The 20,281-nt window shown below is 34.0% G+C and overlaps 2 protein-coding genes across 2 annotated transcripts; both read left to right on the top strand.

Moving 5' to 3' along the window:
• The first annotated feature begins 9,653 nt into the window (after positions 1–9,653).
• On the top strand, positions 9,654–12,426 carry LOC132307312 (G-type lectin S-receptor-like serine/threonine-protein kinase At2g19130). Its single transcript, XM_059805030.1, has one exon. It carries the CDS (start codon positions 9,763–9,765, stop codon positions 12,229–12,231), a length of 2,469 nt encoding a protein of 822 aa, XP_059661013.1. The 5' UTR covers positions 9,654–9,762; the 3' UTR covers positions 12,232–12,426.
• Positions 12,427–15,997: 3,571 nt separating this feature from the next.
• Positions 15,998–18,843, top strand: LOC132307311 (G-type lectin S-receptor-like serine/threonine-protein kinase At2g19130). The gene has a single exon (XM_059805029.1). It carries the CDS (start codon positions 16,088–16,090, stop codon positions 18,527–18,529), a length of 2,442 nt encoding a protein of 813 aa, XP_059661012.1. The 5' UTR covers positions 15,998–16,087; the 3' UTR covers positions 18,530–18,843.
• The last annotated feature ends 1,438 nt before the right edge of the window (positions 18,844–20,281 follow it).

The following is a 20,281-nucleotide window of genomic DNA, read 5'->3' as shown; positions in this document are numbered from 1 at the left end:
TTTATAGTATTATAACAATAGTGCATGTTGTTTCCTACGAGGAAAATATTATGGAACAACTAAAAGAGTTCTTTTTACTGCTGAAGAGGTGAGTTATTTGTTCTAGTTGAAGAGTAAAGTGTGCAAGCTTATAAGTTCTTGAGTGGATTAAAGTTGGTACGAAGACAATAACATAAATCTGATGTATAAGTCATTGTATGCCTTAAAAAAATTAATGATATACTAATTAGTATATTTGATATGAAAGATTTAACATCTGATAACATAGTATATTCTCAATAGAGTGAGATTGAGATAATACTAGTTATGATAACAAAAGCCTAGCTAATTTTTGTGGATGTAAATCTCAAATATAAATACTTATCAAAGTATATAATTGGTTGAGTTTGCAAGACATCTTAATAACTGTGTTTAATTGCACATTTTCAATTCAGGATCGGATCACTGAAAAACAATAAATTGGGTAGTTGAGATACATTCTAAATCCAATATTACATAGATCGAGGTATCTAACTAAATTGGAGATGTAACAGTGATGTAATTTGGATATGGGATTTTAAAGATTTCAAATCCAAGAGTGGATATGTCTTTAATATTAAAGGTGTAGTTGTGTGTTCTTTTAAAGAATCAAACTTAAAAACTTTGAATAAATCAAATAGAAAAGTTAAAAGACTTAACTTATAGGACATTTCAAAATAAGTCTACACCTGTGCCAATAATAAGCAATTTTAGGGCACAAAGTATACATTTGTTCTCAATTGGGGAAATCTCTGCAGAATATAATATTTCTATATACAACCATGTGGCCACATATAAAATTAAGGGTTGTACTAGAGAGCAATTGTACAGATCTTCGAGAGGAATGGGATTTCAAGCCGAAAGCTAACGAGTCACCTTAATGGAAACATAACCTAGCTGACTGGAGATCCAAGATTTAGGTTCAAAGGGACAACAGAAATTCTGAGTGATTCACGAGAAGCACTGGAAAGATATAAATCTTCTGCCCATTTCTATGATGAGATAGTGCTACCTACAGCGAGGATTAGGATAAGCTACGCTTTTAATGACTCTTATACCTTGAAAATTCAAGTAGGGTATGGTAGGATACTCTTAATAAGAAGTCACCTATATGAGTGTGAAGTGGGGCCGCTTTTATGAGAACTATAAAGACTAAGCTTTCTGGAGCACTCATTGAATACCAGGACTTGTTCAAGGCCAAAATGAACACAACAATGAGAACGAATTTTGTGAGGAAAGATACTGTATGTTTGTTATTGTCTTGGTTTACACAAACGGCTGAACAGTTTAAGACATCGCGTTCACTGGTTAGCTAGTAAATCCGATAGCAATACACTAGGGAAGGTTCAAAGCCAAAAGCTACCTATCCTGATGCAGTAACTTTCTGACTATACTCTCTCTAGTGTCTGCATAATCATCTTTTGCATTTTACGCAAATTTCCATTCATGTAGGGGATTGTTGGAAACGGGGGCATTAAAAACATAAACTTTGGATGAGATTTGGAATAGATTTCGCTAATAATTTTTTACGGATCTATAAACGACCGCGTTTCTCTCTGCAAGAAGATGAACGTGGTATATTTACTTTCTCAAATCCGTTTCCGGGTAAATGAGAAATTAGCTCCAAAGTGTGGTATTTTGATAAGCCTAAATGGGTATGCAAAATGTGGGAACTGTTTGTCCCACATGGAAAAAAATGTTGAAACTAATTGAAATTTAAATAAACCAAATTTGGGCTTGGGCTTGGATTTGGGCCTAATTGTAAAACCAATTATTCTTTTTACTAAATGGAATCTTGGATTAGGCCTTTAATTTTGGGCTGGGCTTATTTAAATTGGTGGTTAGTTTTTGAATTTAAATTAAAAGTTAGTTTTTTTTCCAAAGGGTTGCATCTATTTCTAAAGGGTTGCATCTGTTTTTTAAAGAGTTGCATCTGTTTCTAAAGGGTTGCAACTCAAAACCAACAGACATAACTATTTATGTGAACCATTGCAACCTATTGGAGTAGATGTGTCTATTGGTGAACAGACACCATGTGAACCATTGTGACCAATTAGAGGGATGTGTCCAATGATGAAAAGACATATATAAATGGTTGTGTCCAAAGATGAAAAGACACGCCCAATCCGAAAAGGCACCTTGTTGCCTATAAATACCCCCCTTTGGATCATTTGCAAATCGTTCATTTCATATTTTTCTATCTCCCTCTCTAGACTTGAACTCAACCCAAATGGGTTCAAACCATAGGTTAAGTGGTTCGAACCACTTAGACCCTAATCCAATTTCATCGAGCCATATTAAGATTGGTTCGAATCATTTGGTTCGGATTACACCCAATTCAGTATTTATATAGTATAGATGCATTTTTTTGTCAGAGAGAGTATGACACGGAGGAGGTTCGCCGTATCTACGAGTTTGTAGTGCTGCTACTGGTGGATTTTGACCGTTATATCCTGGGAGATAGACGCCACTGAGTCCGTTAGCACCATAGCGGGGCGAATCTGTCTTAAGGACATAGTATTCAATACTAACCTGGGTCCAGATTCTTTATTTATTATTATTATTTTATTGCTTATTTTGCATATTTAATTAAATATAGAGTTGTATATTTAATTAATAATTTTTTAATATATTGTTAATTATCTCATGATATATTAATATAAGGTTTATTAGTCACATGAAATATATATTTTTCAAAAATATATTGGTCACCCTCTCTGTGTAGCCTCAATTTCAAAGTCATCCAAAATTTTGGAACTTCTGGATTCTGTGGGCCTAACTTTTTCGAATTCCAATTTAGTATTCTGGACTTCCTGGCCTTGAACTTGAGCCGAGTAACCAGCCAAAATTTCTGACTTCTTTTGAGGGGATTTTATAGTAGTTGAATCCGTAGGAGAAAGCAACTCTTACTCAATTATTTATTCCACTTTAGTTTGGGATGCCTACGTATTTTTAAAATTAAAACTGTATAATAAATGTAAGCATGTCAATTAACTTTAAGCTAACCGTTTCACTCAGCTTTTTGTTCCTACGTATAGAAGGGGACATGTAAGACTTCTTCATTACGTATTCTATTTTGCAATCATTTTTCATTTATGTTGTACTTTTCTTTACAGGATATAAGCAAGTCAAGACAGAACCACGCGGGATATGCAAAAGACCAAAGTTTAGACGAGACTTCTTCAAAGCACCGAGGTAATTTTAGACTTTATCATTGACTATTAGGTTTGCCCTTGTGATGACATCTTTAATTCCTTGCCCAAACTCATGCATGCTCAATTAATGGGATCTACCTATCAGTAGGGCAACACGTTAGATGAGATCTTAAATCCATCAAGTGATTGCATTGGAGAAAATCATGCTGCGTCTCATGACTCTTTAGTTCTAGTAAAATAACCGAGTCGAACAATTATACTACTGATAAATTCAGTACTGGGTTTTAATGATAAAGAATTTTACTATCCCATAGATTTTTTCGAAACTTCCTTAAGGTAGTTTAGTTTTTAGTGGTTATTTTTAAATATTTGAAGTCTAGAACTGTCTAAATCATTCGTTTCAAATTTGTTTGGCGTATATTTCTTGGTAGTCTTTCTATACTTTGATTAAACACGCTAGTTGAATAGATTAGGTCAATGTCATGATTTGCATGTATCAAAACAAAAATTATAAAGAATTATCGATGGCGAAAAGCATGCCCGTGTCTCGTGATGCTTTAGTTATAGTAAAATGACTAAGTCAAACTATTGTACTGCTGATAAATTTAGTATTGGGTTATAATCATTTAAGAATTTTATTCTCTCATATATTCCCTTCGTCCTAAAATAATTGGGTACTTAAAGAATTGCAGTACTTTGAGGATAAAAAGAGTATATTTTTAAAAATTATATATATAATACTGTAAATCTTTGTACGGTTTTCAAAGCACCCAGCTATTTTGAAACAGAAAGAGTATATTTAAAAAAATTATATATAATACTGTAGATAGATGAATTTTAACAAATGACCCCCCAAAATAAATAAGAAAAATTGAGTTTTTTAAATATGGGAAGAAAAAAACTCAAAATCATTTTAGTTAGCACTTGCATGTTTCTCAATTTACGTCGGAATCTAAACTCTAGCGACAACTCTTCTTCTTTTCCACTTTAAATCATAGCTTGTGAATTTCTCTCTTTCTTTGAATGTTTTCCATTTATTCTTCTTTCTTTTCAATAATATCTTTTATAAAAACCCTTTGAAACCAAAATTATTTGCATATGATATTTTGTACTTGCATTATTGCGGCTTTAATTTTATGGCATTGCTATACAATTGTTGCTTTCACCACCTCCTTCACATTTAATACCATTATTGGTTTCTCACCAGGAGTTTTTCTTACCAGAGGTTCAATCTTAAAAGTTATTTTAATAGTTTGCAATGAAATGATGTGTCCAAAAGGGCGTTTACGGTTATAAAAATTGTTAAAATAAAACTTTGTAACAAGATGTAGAATTATTTACCCAAAAAAAAGAGATGTAGGATATGTTTCTTTCACATCAGTACGTTGTCAATTTTAAAAAATGAATTGTCGAGAATTTTAGTTCGGATTTAATTCTTGACCATTTTTGTTCTCTAAAAGACATTTGAGCACAATTTCAATAGTAGATATTTGATTAATTTTCTGTTTCTTTTCGTTTATATTTGTCCATATATCTGACAAAATTATTTATTTTTTCTTTTGTGAAATTTTATTTATTTATATATATATATATCTACGAAGAAATTAGGTATGTTTATATGAGCGCTTAACGGATTATGAAATACTTTTAAATCATAAACAATACTCAGTATGATATTTACATTTTATATAAAGGAACGTATATTACACAATACAACTGGTTTTAGAAATAAAATTCGATGCTGAAGTCATAAATGAAGATGTTCGAGGCAACGACCGTCGATGTGAGGCGGACATTCGCCGGTTTTCATACGATGGAATAACGTGGTCCTAGGTGGAACCTTCAAACTTACACACACAATACGAGACTTTAATGTGAGACCTGTTCACTTGATTGATACGTTTCTGACAATAAATTGGCGGTCTAGTTTGTTTTGGCTTGTGAACCTAATTAGCAAACCCCAACTTTATACCCCACTTGTGAAATTAGATTGATTTGGGCGTGATATGTGACACGGTGGGCCCACAAATTTTTTGATTCTCTTAGGAGTAGGGGCAATTAATTTCTATGGGGGTTATGGGATTAACGTTTTGAAATTAGCGAATTGGTCAAATTTGGATTTTTAGACAAATTTTGTTTTTTGGTTTTCTGAACCCCAATATCATTAATTGTAGATCGGAGATTTCTTAAAATTTTGATTATGTTTATATATTTTTTTCGTCACAAAATAAGTATCTCTTTTTAAAAATTTAGTTTTTTAAGATTATATTAGTGGTGAATAAATTATCAAATTTATTTTAGTGAATTTATAATGATGTAATAATTTTCTTTTTATAAATTTAATGAAAGAAGGTTAAATGGATAATATTATAAAAAATCTTAACTCAGGATTTGATGATCGGCTTGTATGGTTTTCTTTGGTTATGTCTGGATCCGTTAAAGAGTTTATTGAGGCGCGGAGAGGTTGCTTTGTGGGGGCTCACATTCAGGATGCTTGGAGGGCTACGTCTCTTTATGTATGGTGGTGTATTTGGCTTAAAAGGAATATGAGATATTTTGATGGGAAGGAGATGTCGATTTCTATGCTTAAATTTTCTATTCTTTCCACTTCTTTTTGTTGGGTTTTAGGAAAAGATCATAGATCTTTAGAGGAGTCCAATTTTGATTCCATAGTATCTTGCAAAAATCCCTTGGGACGGTCCCTTTTCACTCATACTAGATAGTATATGGTACTGCAAGCTATATAAAGTGAAAATAAATTTATAATGGCAAGTTAAAGTAGGAATACGGCAAAAAAAAATTGGTGAACACCAGATTTTTTCGGTCTCTTTGAAGGCGTAGAGGCTTTTGTGGTCTTGTGTATTTCACTTGAGTTTCACTCCCCTTTTGAGCGTTTTTATACAATTTTAATTATCAAAAAAAAAAAAAAAAAAAATTAAGTCAATGTCATGATTTGCGTGTACCAAAATAACAATTAAAATAAAAAAGATTATAAAGAATTATCGACAGAGAAAATCATGCCGTGTCTCATGACGCTTTAGTTATAGTAAAATGATTGAGTCAACTATTATACTGCTGATAAATTCAGTATCGGGTTGTAATCATTTAAGAATTTTACTTTCTCATAAATTTTTTTAAATATTATATATAATACTGTAGATCTTTGTATAGATGAATTTTAACAAATGACCCCCCAAAATAAGTAAGAAAAATTGAGTTTTTAAAATATGGGCCCTGTTTTTTTTTTTAAAAAAAAAGCCTCAAGCGCTTACATGTTTCTCAATTTACACCGGAATCTAAACTCCAGCGACAACTCTTCTTCTTCTTATACACTTTAAATCCTAGCTTGGGAGTTTCTCTCTTTCTTTGAAAGTTTTCCATTTATTCTTCTTTCTTTTGAATAATTTCCTTTATAAAAACCCTTTGTAACCAAAATTTATTTGCATATGATATTTTGTACTTGCATTATTGCGGCTTTAATTTTATAGGATTGCTATACAATTGTTGCTTTCATCACCTACTTCACATTTAATACTATTATTGGTTTCTCACCAGGAGTTTTTCTTACCAGAGGTTCAATCTTAAAAGTTACTTATTTTAATAGTTTGCAATGAAATGCTGTGTACAAAAGGGCTTTTACAATTATAAAATTGTTAAAATAAAACTTTGTAACAAGATGTAGAAATTATTTACCAAAAAGAAGAGAGATGTAGGATATGTTTCTTTCACATTAGTACGCTGTCAATTTAAAAAAAAAAAATGATTTGTTGAGAATTTTAGTTCGGATTTAATTCTAGACAGAGTTTTGTTCTCTAAATGACTTTTGAGCACAATTTCAATAGTAGATATTTGATTAACTTTCTGTTTCTTTTCGTTTATATTTGTCCATATATCTTACAAAGTTATATATATGTATTTTTTTGTGAAATTTTATTTATTTATTTATTATTATATGAGCTTAACAGATTATGAAATACTTTTGAATCATAAACAATATGATATTACATTTCCTATATTACACAATACAACTGGTTTTAGAAATAAAATTCCATGCTGAAGTCATAAATGAAGAGGACGATGCAACGACCGGTTTTCATACGATTGGAATAACGTGGTCCAAGGTAGAACTTTCTATCTTACACACACAAGACTAGACTTTAATGTGAGACCTATTCGCTTGGTTGATTGAGACTTAGACTTGACAATAAATTGGCGGTCTTGTTTGTTTTGGCATGTCAACTTATAACTCGCAAACCCCACTTGTGAAATTAGATTGATTTGTGTGTGATATCTAACACGGTGGGCTCACAAATTATTTTGAAATTAGTGAATTGGTGAAATTTGGATTTTTAGACAATTTTGTTTTGTTTTGTTTTGTTTTCTGAACCCCAATATCATTAATTGTAGATTCGGAATTTCTTAAAATTTTAATTATGTTTATATATTCAATCCGTCACAAAATAAGTATCTTTTTTTAAAAAATTAGATTTTTAAGATTATATTAGTAGGGAATGAATTATCAAATTTATTCTAGTGAATTTATAATGATGTAATAATTTACTTTTTTTTTTATAAATTTAATGAAAGAAGGTTAAATTGATAATATTATTAAAAATAATAGATTGACTTGTCAAACAAGACAATTATTTTAGGACAAATAAAAATAAAAATTGTATAACAAATTCGGACTAATATTGGTATAAACTAATCGAATCGATCAGTTCATAAAATATTTAATAATATCATTCTTAAAAAATATTTACGAATCCAAAAATTAAATAATACAACGAATCATAGTATAAATATATTATTTTTCATAAAAGAAAAAACTCATGATATTTCTTGACTGATACTTTAGTCACTCACTCACTCATACTTCATTATGATGTGGACTCCAGTGGGGAAGATAAGAGTCATTGGACCCACCGTTGGGTTGGCTTCCATTTATTTTTATGAAATGGGTAACTGGGTGGACTTGTTCAAATGTATAATGACCCGTTACCTCCCAGGCTGTCAAACATAACACGTCACAACCCGGTTATATACAGAATAAAAGACTTAACTAGATAAACTTTTCACGGCCGTTGAATTAATTTCAGCCAATCACATTCTAGGATTGACGTAATCCGGTGACAACCACATTCAAGTCTTTCTTTTGACTTTTCTTCTCCTATAGCGCACGTGGTTGGTTAGCTGACCAGCTGTATCTCCAATCCCTAAAGTGTCCAAAATGCCCAGAGTACTTTTTTTTTAAAAAAAAAAAAAAATTCTTTCTATCTTTCTTTATTTTTTTTCCGGGTGAATATTAAAATTACGCGACTGTCTGATTTTTAATTCAAAGAATAGTTTTTTATTTTCAAAAAATTGAAAATAAAAAATTATATAAAAAAAACTTTGCTTGGTTCAGTTTAATGAAAAATTAATTATAAAAAAGTCTGTTTTCAAAAAATTATTTTCTAAAACAATTTTTTTCTCTAAATTTTTAAAAATTATTTTTACAATTACAAATCAAATAAGTCCTATATATATTTTTAAAACATTTATATAACTAAAGTCAATTTGGATTGTTATGGATGTCAAGATTCAAATCCCAACGTCTATCATTTAATAATAATAATAAATGAACAGAAGAATTGAAATTGTTTTTGTTTTTTATTTTATTTTTTGAAAATGCAAATATATTTAATTGTTATTAGTAATTTCATTTTATGAATATTACAAAGTCCATTTGTTATTACGTAGAATAATAAAATAAAGAGAAATACAGTCAATTTAAAAAGTGGCATATCAATAAGAGGTGAGTTGCTCATAAAGAATCTTTTCAGAAGATACCTCTATAACATATTGATTTTGTATCTGAGCCAAGGAGAGGGATTAAAGTAAGGTGTTTTTTTATCTATATATATCATTATGGATGAAGTAAATATGTACTTATATAAACAAAATATTTGAGTAAACAATTATGGAGGTAATTTTTCGACTACTCGTGAGTTAAAAATTGAACTTCCCCACAAGTTACGGTTCTCAAAAAAAAAAAAAAATATTTATTTTGGTATGAAGGGAAATAACTTATTTATGAACAAGTGACATTAATAAGAATAAGTTAGCAATTGTGACTAATAAGAAATGACGAGAAGAGTGTTTTTGTAGGAATGAAGTGAATCAATAGGAAGCAATACCCAAAAAAACACAAAGGGACAATATATGATAAATTCAAACACACTAAATGCTACGTGTCTTTGCAGCTATGAAACCTATGACATTATTATTTTTATTATAATTATTTTTTGACATTATTATGAATGTGGATGATGTTTGTCTCTCTCTTTTTAATCATCTAAACTTGTATATGTTCGTGTATGTGATCAAATTTTGGGTAAATAGCATATTCATCATCGATTACCTCATGTTTCAGAATGGTTAAAGGGCAAAACAGTCCAGAGGAGAAAAGTAGCCCTCAACTTCTTTCTACACGACGTTTGTTTCCCTTTAAGACCTGCATTTTCTTCAAATAAATGAGCAATCCTCTTATCTCTCCAAGTCTATACCCTCCGAATATCTTCCTTGTCTGCACGAACTCTGTTCAGCTATGGGTACCAGAAGCAATCCAAGCTTCATACTTTCTGTGCTCCTCCTGTGCTTCTCTCTCAACACCCATATCCTGTTTGGGGCTGACACCATCTCTGCAAACCAATCTCTCTCTGGGGACCGAACAATCGTCTCATCTGGTGAAACTTTTAAACTGGGTTTCTTCAAAGCAGGTAACTCTTCCAATTTCTACATAGGCATGTGGTACAATAAAGTGTCTGAACAAACTATAGTTTGGGTAGCAAACAGAGATACACCAGTCTCTGACATTTACTCATCGGAATTGAAAATTTTAGATGGTAATTTAGTGCTTGTCAATGAGTACCAAACCCCAATTTGGTCCACAAACATAAGCTCTACCAATTCAACTTCTTTAGTAGCAATTCTTCGTGATGATGGTAATTTTGTTTTTGGGGATGGGCCTAATGTAACCCAACCAAGTTGGCAAAGTTTTGATCATCCAGCCCATACATGGTTGCCAGGTAGTAAGATTGGATTTAACAAACTCACTAATAAAAATCAACTTCTTACCTCATGGAAGAATTCAGAGAATCCTACAGCGGGATTATTCTCTCTTGAGCTAGACCCAAATGGTAGTCAGTATCTTATTCGGTGGAATAGGTCTGTCCAATACTGGACTAGTGGGGCTTGGAATGGTCATATTTTCAGTTTAGTACCAGAAATGAGGTTGAATTATATCTATAACTTTAGTTATGTTACCAATGAAAATGAGAGTTATTTTACGTATTCCCTTTATAGTCCTTCAATTATTTCTAGATTTATTATGGATATTTCGGGGCAAATTAAACAAGTCACTTGGTTGGAAACTTCAAAGCAATGGAATTTGTTTTGGTCTCAACCAAGAGAACAATGTGAAGTTAATGCTTATTGTGGGGCATTTGGTGCCTGCAATCAGATTAGTCAACCCTTCTGTAATTGTTTGTATGGTTTCAATATTAAGTCCATGAATGATTGGAATTTGAGTGATTATTCTAGCGGGTGCGAGAGAAGAACTGTACTGCAGTGTGGGAATACCAGTGCTGCAAATAGGGAAGTAGATAGATTCCGGGAAAATCCACACATGGGATTGCCTCAAAATCCTCAATCTGTGCCTGTTGGGAGTGATGCAGAATGTAAATCAGCCTGCTTGAATAACTGCTCTTGCACTGCTTATGCTTATGAAAGCAATGCGTGCTCAATTTGGATTGGAGAACTCTTAGATCTGCAACAACTCTCTGCTGATGATGTCACTGGAAGAACTCTCTATGTAAGACTTGCTGCATCTGAGGTTCCGAATCAGAAAAATAACAAGGGAGTTATTATTGGTTCTGTTGTGGGTTCAGTGGCTGCACTAATTGGCTTAGTCCTTGTTGCTGTTGTCATTCTGAGGAGGCAAAGGAGATCAGTCGGAACTACAAACGCAGTTGAGGGTTCATTGGTGGCATTTGGGTACAAAGATCTGCAGATTGCAACAAAAAATTTCTCGGAGAAACTGGGAGGAGGAGGTTTTGGCTTTGTATCCAAAGGGACATTGCCTGATTCTACTGTTATAGCAGTGAAGAAGCTCGCAAGTGTCAGTCAAGGAGAAAAGCAATTCCGAACAGAAGTTAGCACAATTGGGGCTATCCAACACGTTAATCTTGTTCGCCTTCGTGGGTTCTGCTCTGAAGGTGATAAGAGGTTGTTGGTGTATGATTACATGCCCAATGGCTCTTTGGATTCCCATCTTTTCCATGAAAAGGATTCCAAGGTTTTGGACTGGAAAACCAGGTACCAGATTGCACTTGGGACAGCTAGAGGGTTAGTTTATCTCCATGAAAAGTGCAGGGACTGCATCATACACTGTGATATAAAACCAGAGAACATTCTTTTAGATGCTGATTTATGTCCAAAAGTGGCAGATTTTGGTCTGGCAAAGCTTTTAGGGCGAGAATTCAGCAGGGTTCTGACAACGATGAGAGGGACAAGAGGCTACCTTGCACCAGAGTGGATATCAGGTGTAGCCATAACGGCCAAAGCTGATGTTTATAGCTATGGTATGATGCTTTTTGAAGTTGTATCAGGGAGGAGAAATTCTGAGCAATCTCAAGATGGGAAGGTCAAATTCTTCCCGACTTGGGCTGCTAGTGTGATAGTTGAAGGTGATGTTCTTAGCCTATTAGACCCCAGGTTGGAGGGAGATGGTGATGCAGAAGAGGTAACGAGAATATGTAGAGTGGCTTGTTGGTGCATTCAAGATGATGAAAATTATAGGCCATCAATGGGTCAGGTAGTTCAGATCCTTGAAGGGGTTTCGGAAGTGAACCTGCCTCCAATCCCGCGGTCTCTCCAATTGTATGCTGACAACCAGGAGCATATAGTTTTCTTCACTGAGTCATCCTCAAGCCAGAGTTCACAGGCACAAAGCAATCCCTCCACTGCTTCCTCTCAGGCCAAGAGCATCACATCACCAAGGAGTTCCAAGTCCTGAAGATGATAGAAGAGGATATTTTTGCGATGTCAGCATTCAGTAAAGTATATATTTTCTTCATGCACGCATCATAGCCTAAAGCAATAGTTAGTGGTGGCTTTTGTATTTCCAGTTACATGTTGTTTGTATATCTGTTTGAAACCTTGGTTTTGAATCTTCAGTTAATGTCATTGGCTTATACTTTCTTGTCTTTAATATTTGTTCATTTTCGTGTATGGAAGCAAATTAAGTTCCAAGAGTTTGAGAAACTGACATACATTTTTTTTGTAAGTTGGAATTGGGATCGGCCATTTTAGATTTCTATAATCCTCACTTTAATCCGTTGAATTTAATCTACCATATGAAGCCTCTCGAGTGTAATTTTTGCTGCCAATTAAAAGCAAGAAAGTGTTTGCATAAATTGACGTTGGAACTTCCCAGTGAGCATGTGCCTGTCACGTGCTCTTGTTTAATTCGCTTTATGCCTAAAAAACCCCTCAGTCCATTACGTGAATGGCAGCAGCACCTGTTAGTCATCGTCATCATCAGATCGAGTGTTCTGCTGGAGGTCGGTGGTGTGAGGTTCTGCTACGGCTGCCACATGGAACATACCTGCTCCCAAACAGGTAATTCTTTTTAATTTCTAACTTTTTTTTGATTTGTTTCAGGAAAGTTCTCAAAGACTTGGAAACTAATGCATATATAATCGATACTGAATCAATCAAATGATGAGTAATTTTCAAGGTGTATTCTTTTACAACGATGGATTTCACAGACTTCCAAATAACAATTACACAAACTCAGAATCAACCAAAAATGAACTATCGTATCTCATAGTCATAGATGAAATGTGTTACAGTACTGTGATGCCTCTTCTTCTGGTTTCTGTCTCGAGACCTTCATTGTCTCTTTTGTGGCTTTGGTTTCGTCACTTTGTCTTTGCCTTTTCATGAATGTTTTTGGTTTAGCCTCTTTGGGCTTTGTTTGGTTCTCTTTGGGCCTTTGGTTGGTTGTTTCATGTTTGTGACCTTCAGGCCATTGGGTTTTGTTTACTCTCTGAGAGAGTCTCTGTACACTTCCTATTTTCTTTTTTATATAAAGGTGACCCATTTTGCCAATAAAAAATAAAAAATTTAATTTGTTTACCTTTAAGACTGTTTAGTTGAACGTTTGCAAATTATAACTCTACCAATGTATGAAATATACTTTCAAATAAATAAATCATATTCATCAAGTAAATTAAATACATTTTGGGTGAATACATGCATATTTGAAAAGAAAAAAAAAAAAAGTATCCTGTAATACATTTTGGGTGAATACATGCATATTTGAAGATTAATATCCTATAATAAGTAATAGAATTCATACTCCAACTAGAACGTGGTCCTTCTTAAATGATATTGGCACTGTCTCTTTTATAAGTCATAACCCCTGCAATGAAAGCACAACTACTCTGCTTTCTCCTAATCTGGTTAATCTTAAACAACTTTAACTTGAATAGTAAAAACGGCCAATTGCATATATAAAATAAAAAAACTGACTTTATATCGATTTGCATTAAATTCCCATTATGAATTTTTTTCTCAAAAAAACTCCCCAATAAACGAGGGAGATTATTGAAAGAGACCGATATTTAAAAAGGCAAAAAAATAGGGTCTATTTTCATGTTACTAAAACAGAGAAACTAAGGTCATTTGGAGAACAAGTTTCAATAACCAATTTGAATGTAAAGTGGAGAGCATTGCAGCTGAAGTGTATATGGAGAGGAGTGTCTTGTCAGTGGGTTAGGTTATTCTATATCACAATCTCTACGTACAATACAATCAGACACGGATGTACTGTGGGCTTAGTGGGACATCCGCTGCCACTAAATTTTTTTGTTATTGCGTTTTACATTCCTAAATTTGTATTTTTTTTTTATATATTTATACCCATAAAAATTTGAAATTGTTTCCACTAAAATTATGAAAAAATACCTCTATATAAATTTGCCCTCCATATAAATTTCTAGATCCATCCCTGAATACGATTAATGAAGTGGAGAATGCTAAATTGTTGTCTTTAATTTATTCTCTCTCCTTGTGAAATAAATAAGTAAAAATAATAAATGGATAGCCAAGATAGTGGACTGCACATAATGGGACACAATTGGTAAAAAGATTTGAATAGAGAATCCACAACTGCACACGGAATGCCCTAAGAAATAATGCAAAAACCACACTCTATGAATTTAAGTAACCAAGAGGGCCAAACATTTCACTAATACTCATAGTTCTTTGACCTGCGGCCCACTAAAAGGCTGTGAGCAACTTTGTTAGAAGATCTAGGAGCCCAACGAAGAGAGAGGCCTTTGTGATTGTCCAACACATTTGAAACATCCTCAAAAGGAAAGGATAATTGTTGCATTTCCATGCCAGGACTGAGATTCATAACCTTCCACATCCACATCCACATCCACATCGCAATAGCCCCAATGAGTGAGCAAAAGAAGAGCTTCTCTCAACACCATAGCTATAGCTTTTGCAACTTCAACACAATTGACTCTCCCAGGAAAAGAGTAGCCGCTCGTACGTGCCTTCCTAACGAATAAATCTCTAAGAATAACACTACCCCTACGTCTAAAGTAGAACCATTAAAAGACAAATTTAACTTTAATCTTCCTGCCATTGGAGCACTGGCAGATTTAAGGGAGCCTAGCCCAAATTTTATTTATTTTTAAATTTTATTACTATATTAAATTTTAGCTCAATCAAAAAAATAAAAAATAAAAAATAATATTACTAGTATTAGTCTACTTTAAAAAATATTAGCCCATTCATTTGGCAATTCTGAATTCGTCTTGAATTAAAGTCGTCCAAAGATGCAGAGAATGAGAATTAGCAGATAAAAGAAACTTTCACGAGGCTGTCGTGCTTAGAATCTTCCACAAACTCTTGGGGGTTGGAGAGAGCTCTATTAAGAATTGACTGAGGTTCCATTTAACTCTATTAAAATACCAATTGTTTCTACCTCTCCAGAATTATTTCTTTAATTTTTTCATTTTTTTTTTTTTTGCCTCTTTTACTCTTTAATTTAATTCTTTTTAAAAATGGGGTTGAATTTCAGTTTTTGAATCAAACGTTAATTGTTTTTCTTTCAAAATTTTCTCATTTTTCCTTCCTATTCATTTATTTTATATTACTTATTGATTGAGATATTATTTTATAGTATTTTTTTTTTTTTATCTATCAATTTGAAGAATCTATAATTTTTATTTTCTTTGAATTTTATTTTTTATTTTTTACATTGTGCCATCCTTGTCTGACTCCCCCTCTTGTCATGAAAGGAAAATATTCCTTAACGTACGGCTGTTAACCCAGCTAACATGGGTCTTTTCTCATTCGCTGTAAAGAAATATAGGGAAGTGTTTGTTGGGAAATAAAATATATTTCAGGATTTTGTTTTTTTAACTCAAGTTATATCAACTTATACGTAGTACTCCGTATTTATTTACTACAAAAGAAGATATATATGTAGGCGTAATTAAACGAGAATAAGAAGGGAGAGAAGAAATTCAGATTTTTCTTCATAGCCAATCGAACCATGTTGATTTCCGATATCGGGCCAGTACAATTGGATATAGGATACCTCAGGTTTCAGAATGGTTAAAGCGCAAAACAGTCCAGAAAGCAAAAGTAACCGTCAACTTCTTGGATCATGACTTTTGTTGGCCTTTGACTCATGTTTTCTTCGTGGAAAATGATACTCCGTATATTTTAGGCAGAAGACTTTTCTACAAAAGACTTGTCTTCGACTGAAGTATCACTCAAATGATCTGACCAGTTCTCTTCCCTATCTATCTCACATTAATCTTTACTCTTCGAATATCTGTGCAGCTATGGGTACCAGAAGCAATCCAAGCTTCATACTTTCTGTGCTCCTCCTGTGCTTCTCTCTCAACACCCATATCCTCTTTGGGGCTGACACCATCTCTGCAAACCAATCTCTCTCTGGGGACCGAACAATCGTCTCATCTGGTGAAACTTTTAAACTGGGTTTCTTCAAAGCAGGTAACTCTTCCAATTTCTACATAGGCATGTGGTACAATAAAATGTCTGAACAAACTATAGTTTGGGTAGCAAACAGAGATACACCAGTCTCTGACATTTACTCATCGGAATTGAAAATTTTAGATGGTAATTTAGTGCTTGTCAATGAGTACCAAACCCCAATTTGGTCCACAAACATAAGCTCTACCAATTCAACTTCTTTAGTAGCAATTCTTCGTGATGATGGTAATCTTGTTTTTGGGGATGGGCCTAATGTAACCCAACCAAGTTGGCAAAGTTTTGATCATCCAGCCCATACATGGTTGCCAGGTAGTAAGATTGGATTTAACAAACTAACTAAAAAAAATCAACTTCTTACTTCATGGAAGAATTCAGAGAATCCTAAAGCGGGGCTATTCTCTCTTGAGCCAGATCCAAATGGTAGGCAGTATCTTATTCGTTGGAATAGGTCTGTCCAATACTGGACTAGTGGGGCTTGGAATGGTCATATTTTCAGTTTAGTACCAGAAATGAGGTTGAATTATATCTATAATTTTAGTTATGAAAGCAATGAAAACGAGAGTTATTTTACGTATTCCCTTTATAATCCATCAATTATTTCTAGAACTATTGTGGATATTTCGGGGCAAATTAAACAACTCACTTGGTTGGAAACTACAAAGTCATGGAATTTGTTTTGGTCTCAACCAAGACAACAATGTGAAGTTAATGCTTATTGTGGGGCATTTGGTGCCTGCAATCAGATTAGTCAATCCTTCTGTAATTGTTTGCATGGTTTCAGTATTAAGTCCATGAATGATTGGAATTTGAGTGATTATTCTAGCGGGTGTGAGAGAAGAACTGTACTGCAGTGTGGGAATACCAGTGCTGCAAATGGGGAAGTAGATAGATTCTGGGAAAATCCACACATGGGATTGCCTCAAAATCCTCAATCTGTGCCTGTTGGGAGTGATGCAGAATGTAAATCAGCCTGCTTGAATAACTGCTCTTGCACTGCTTATGCTTATGAAAGCAATGCGTGCTCAATTTGGATTGGAGAACTCTTAGATCTGCAACAACTCTCTGCTGATGATGTCACTGGAAGAACTCTCTATGTAAGACTTGCTGCATCTGAGGTTCCGAATCCGAAAAATAACAAGGGAGTTATTATTGGTTCTGTTGTCGGTTCAGTGGCAGCACTAATCGTCTTAGGCATTGTTTTTGTCGTGGTTGTGAGGCGGAAAAGGAGATCAGTTGGAACAGCAAAAATAGTTGAGGGTTCATTGGTGGCATTTGGGTACAAAAATTTGCAGATTGCAACAAAAAATTTCTCAGAGAACCTTGGAGGAGGAGGTTTTGGCTCTTTATCCAAAGGGACATTGCCTGATTCTACTGTCATAGCAGTGAAGAAGCTTGAAAGTACCAGCCAAGGAGAAAAGCAATTCCGAACAGAAGTCTGCACAATCGGGGCTATCCGACATGTTAATCTAGTTCGCCTTCGAGGGTTCTGCTCTGAAGGTGATAAGAGATTGTTGGTGTATGATTACATGCCGAATGGCTCCTTGGATTCCCATCTTTTCCATGAAAAGGATTCAAATTATAAGGTTTTGGACTGGAAAACAAGGTACCAGATTGCACTTGGGACAGCCAGAGGGTTAGATCATCTCCATGAGAAATGCTGGGACTGCATCATCCACTGTGACGTAAAACCAGAGAACATTTTTTTAGATGCTGATTTCTGTCCAAAAGTGGCAGATTTTGGACTGGCAAATCTTTTAGGGCGAGAATTCAGCACGGTTCTGACAACCATGAAAGGGACAAGAGGCTACCTTGCACCAGAGTGGATGTCAGATTTAGCCATAACAGCCAAAGCTGATGTTTATAGCTATGGTATGATGCTATTTGAATTTGTATCGGGAAGGAGAAATTCTGAGCAATCTCAAGACGGGAAGATCAAATTCTTCCCGGCTTGGGCTGCTAGTGTGATCGCCGAAGGTGCTGTTTTTAGGCTATTGGACCCCAGGTTGGAGGGAAATGCTGATGCAGAAGAGGTATCAAGAATATGTAGAGTGGCTTGTTGGTGCATTCAAGATGATGAAAATCGTAGGCCATCAATGGGTCTGGTAGTTCAGATCCTTGAAGGGATTTTGGATGTTAATCTGCCTCCAATCCCACGATCTCTCCAAATGTTGGTTGACAGCCAGGAGCATACAATTCTCTTCACCGAGTCATCCTCCAGCCAAGAGCATGCACCACTGCTTCCTCTCAGGCCAGGAGCATCTCATTATTAAGGAGTTCCAAGTCCTGAAGACAATGGAAGAGGATATTTTAGGACTCCAGCATTCAGTTAAAGTACATATGCTCTTCATTTATGCATCATAGCCTGAAGGAATAGTTAGAGGTGGCTTTTGTCTTTCCATTGCATAATTGTTGTTTGGTTTTAAATCCTCAGTTAATGTCATTGGCTTATGTTTTCTCCACTGCATTGTACTTTTCTTAGTCTTTGAGATCCGTTCATTTTCATGTATGGAAACAACTTAAGTTGCAAGAGTTTGAGAAACTGACATACTTTTTAAGAAATTAGAATTGGAATTGGAATTGGAATTTGCTTCACTTTCTTCCCAGTAGAATTTAGATTTCTATAATCGGTGCTTCAATCCATATAATTTAGTCCTACTTATATCTTGGGGCTGAATGAATCCCAAGGAAGTTGTCTTACTCTGAAAACTCTTTCTTTTGAAGCCTTTCATCATATGCCAAAATCAAAACTATATGAAACACATGTTTCTTTTCTCGCTAAACTAAAGTTATTAACCATTTCCTTCCGAACCTTGGCAAAAGTGTTTATGAACAGTGAAGATTATATGATACCATTTGGAGGGGAAAGGAAACCAATTGTAGATGCTTCAACACTACTCTAAACTTGCTTCTTTAGGGAGGTAACTTACAAAAAAATGTGATCCTTCTATAGCGGAAAATGGTTTTCCTGGAACTAACAGAGCCATTTGAACTTTGACAGAAAAATTGTAAACGTGAAACAAAATATCCTGAATTGTTCACTTTTTTAAAAATCAACCCAAGTCCTAAACCATGCTTGAGATAAAAAAAGAGTGAAACATTTCCACATCATAATGGTGGATATTCTTGCCCTCTATCTTTCTCAAGTGTTCCTTCGGTACTTCTCATTCAACTTCAGGAAGCCTCTCGAGTGTAATTTTTGCTGCCAAAAGTAAAAATCGTTCTTCTAAAATGCTAAGTACTAAACTTTGGATTAATTCATCTTGGAAGTTCCTTAGGGTTGCTTCCAGTGCACCCACCATTAATTCATATTGGTCGTGTAATGTGTGATGCAGAGGTGACCACTGAAAGTAGCAATTTAACTTCAGTAAAGAGAGACTTGAAAATTCCAAACACAGACAAATTTGGGATGATTAAATTAGTTTTATATTTCTAAGAGCACTGTTGTTGGTGATGGTTGGATTATTTAACACTTCTCATTCTAATACATAATCACAGATGATTATTAGAACTATTAGGCAAAACCAATCTACCAAAGAAAAGAAAAAGGAAGCACCAAATATTGAAACCAATCAATTTTCTTTGACTTTTGTTCAAGTATTTTTAGTAGATCTATTTCTAACTTTTCTTGTGTTTGTTTCAATAATATTCGCTAAACCTCTTAAAGACTTGGAAACTAATGCATTTTATGAATACTGAATCGATCAAAAATTGACTAATTTCCAAGGTGTATTCTGACAACGATCTCATCCACTGACTTCCAAATAATTATCACACAAACTCATAATCAACCAAAAATGAGTTTTATAACTAATTTTCAGAAAACTGAATCAAGCAGAGTTTTTTTTACAGTTTTTTTATTTTCATTTTTTTAAAAATAAAAAATTGTTCTAAAAGTTACAAACTAAGCAGTATCTTATAACTGAGTTTTCAAAATATAGTTTTCAAAAAATTGAATCAAGAAAAGTTTTTTTTGTTTGGTATAGTGTTCAATTTTTAGTTTTCTGAGAATAAAAAACTGTTTC

The sequence above is a fragment of the Cornus florida genome, unplaced genomic scaffold (genome assembly GCF_030987335.1).
Source record: "Cornus florida cultivar Cherokee Brave unplaced genomic scaffold, ASM3098733v1 CherokeeBrave_3.0.0_Hap2_Chr05, whole genome shotgun sequence".
In the NCBI taxonomy this organism is placed as follows: domain Eukaryota; kingdom Viridiplantae; phylum Streptophyta; class Magnoliopsida; order Cornales; family Cornaceae; genus Cornus; species Cornus florida.
Note: the sequence above shows the minus strand (reverse complement) of the source record. Positions and strands in the feature narration are given on the sequence as shown.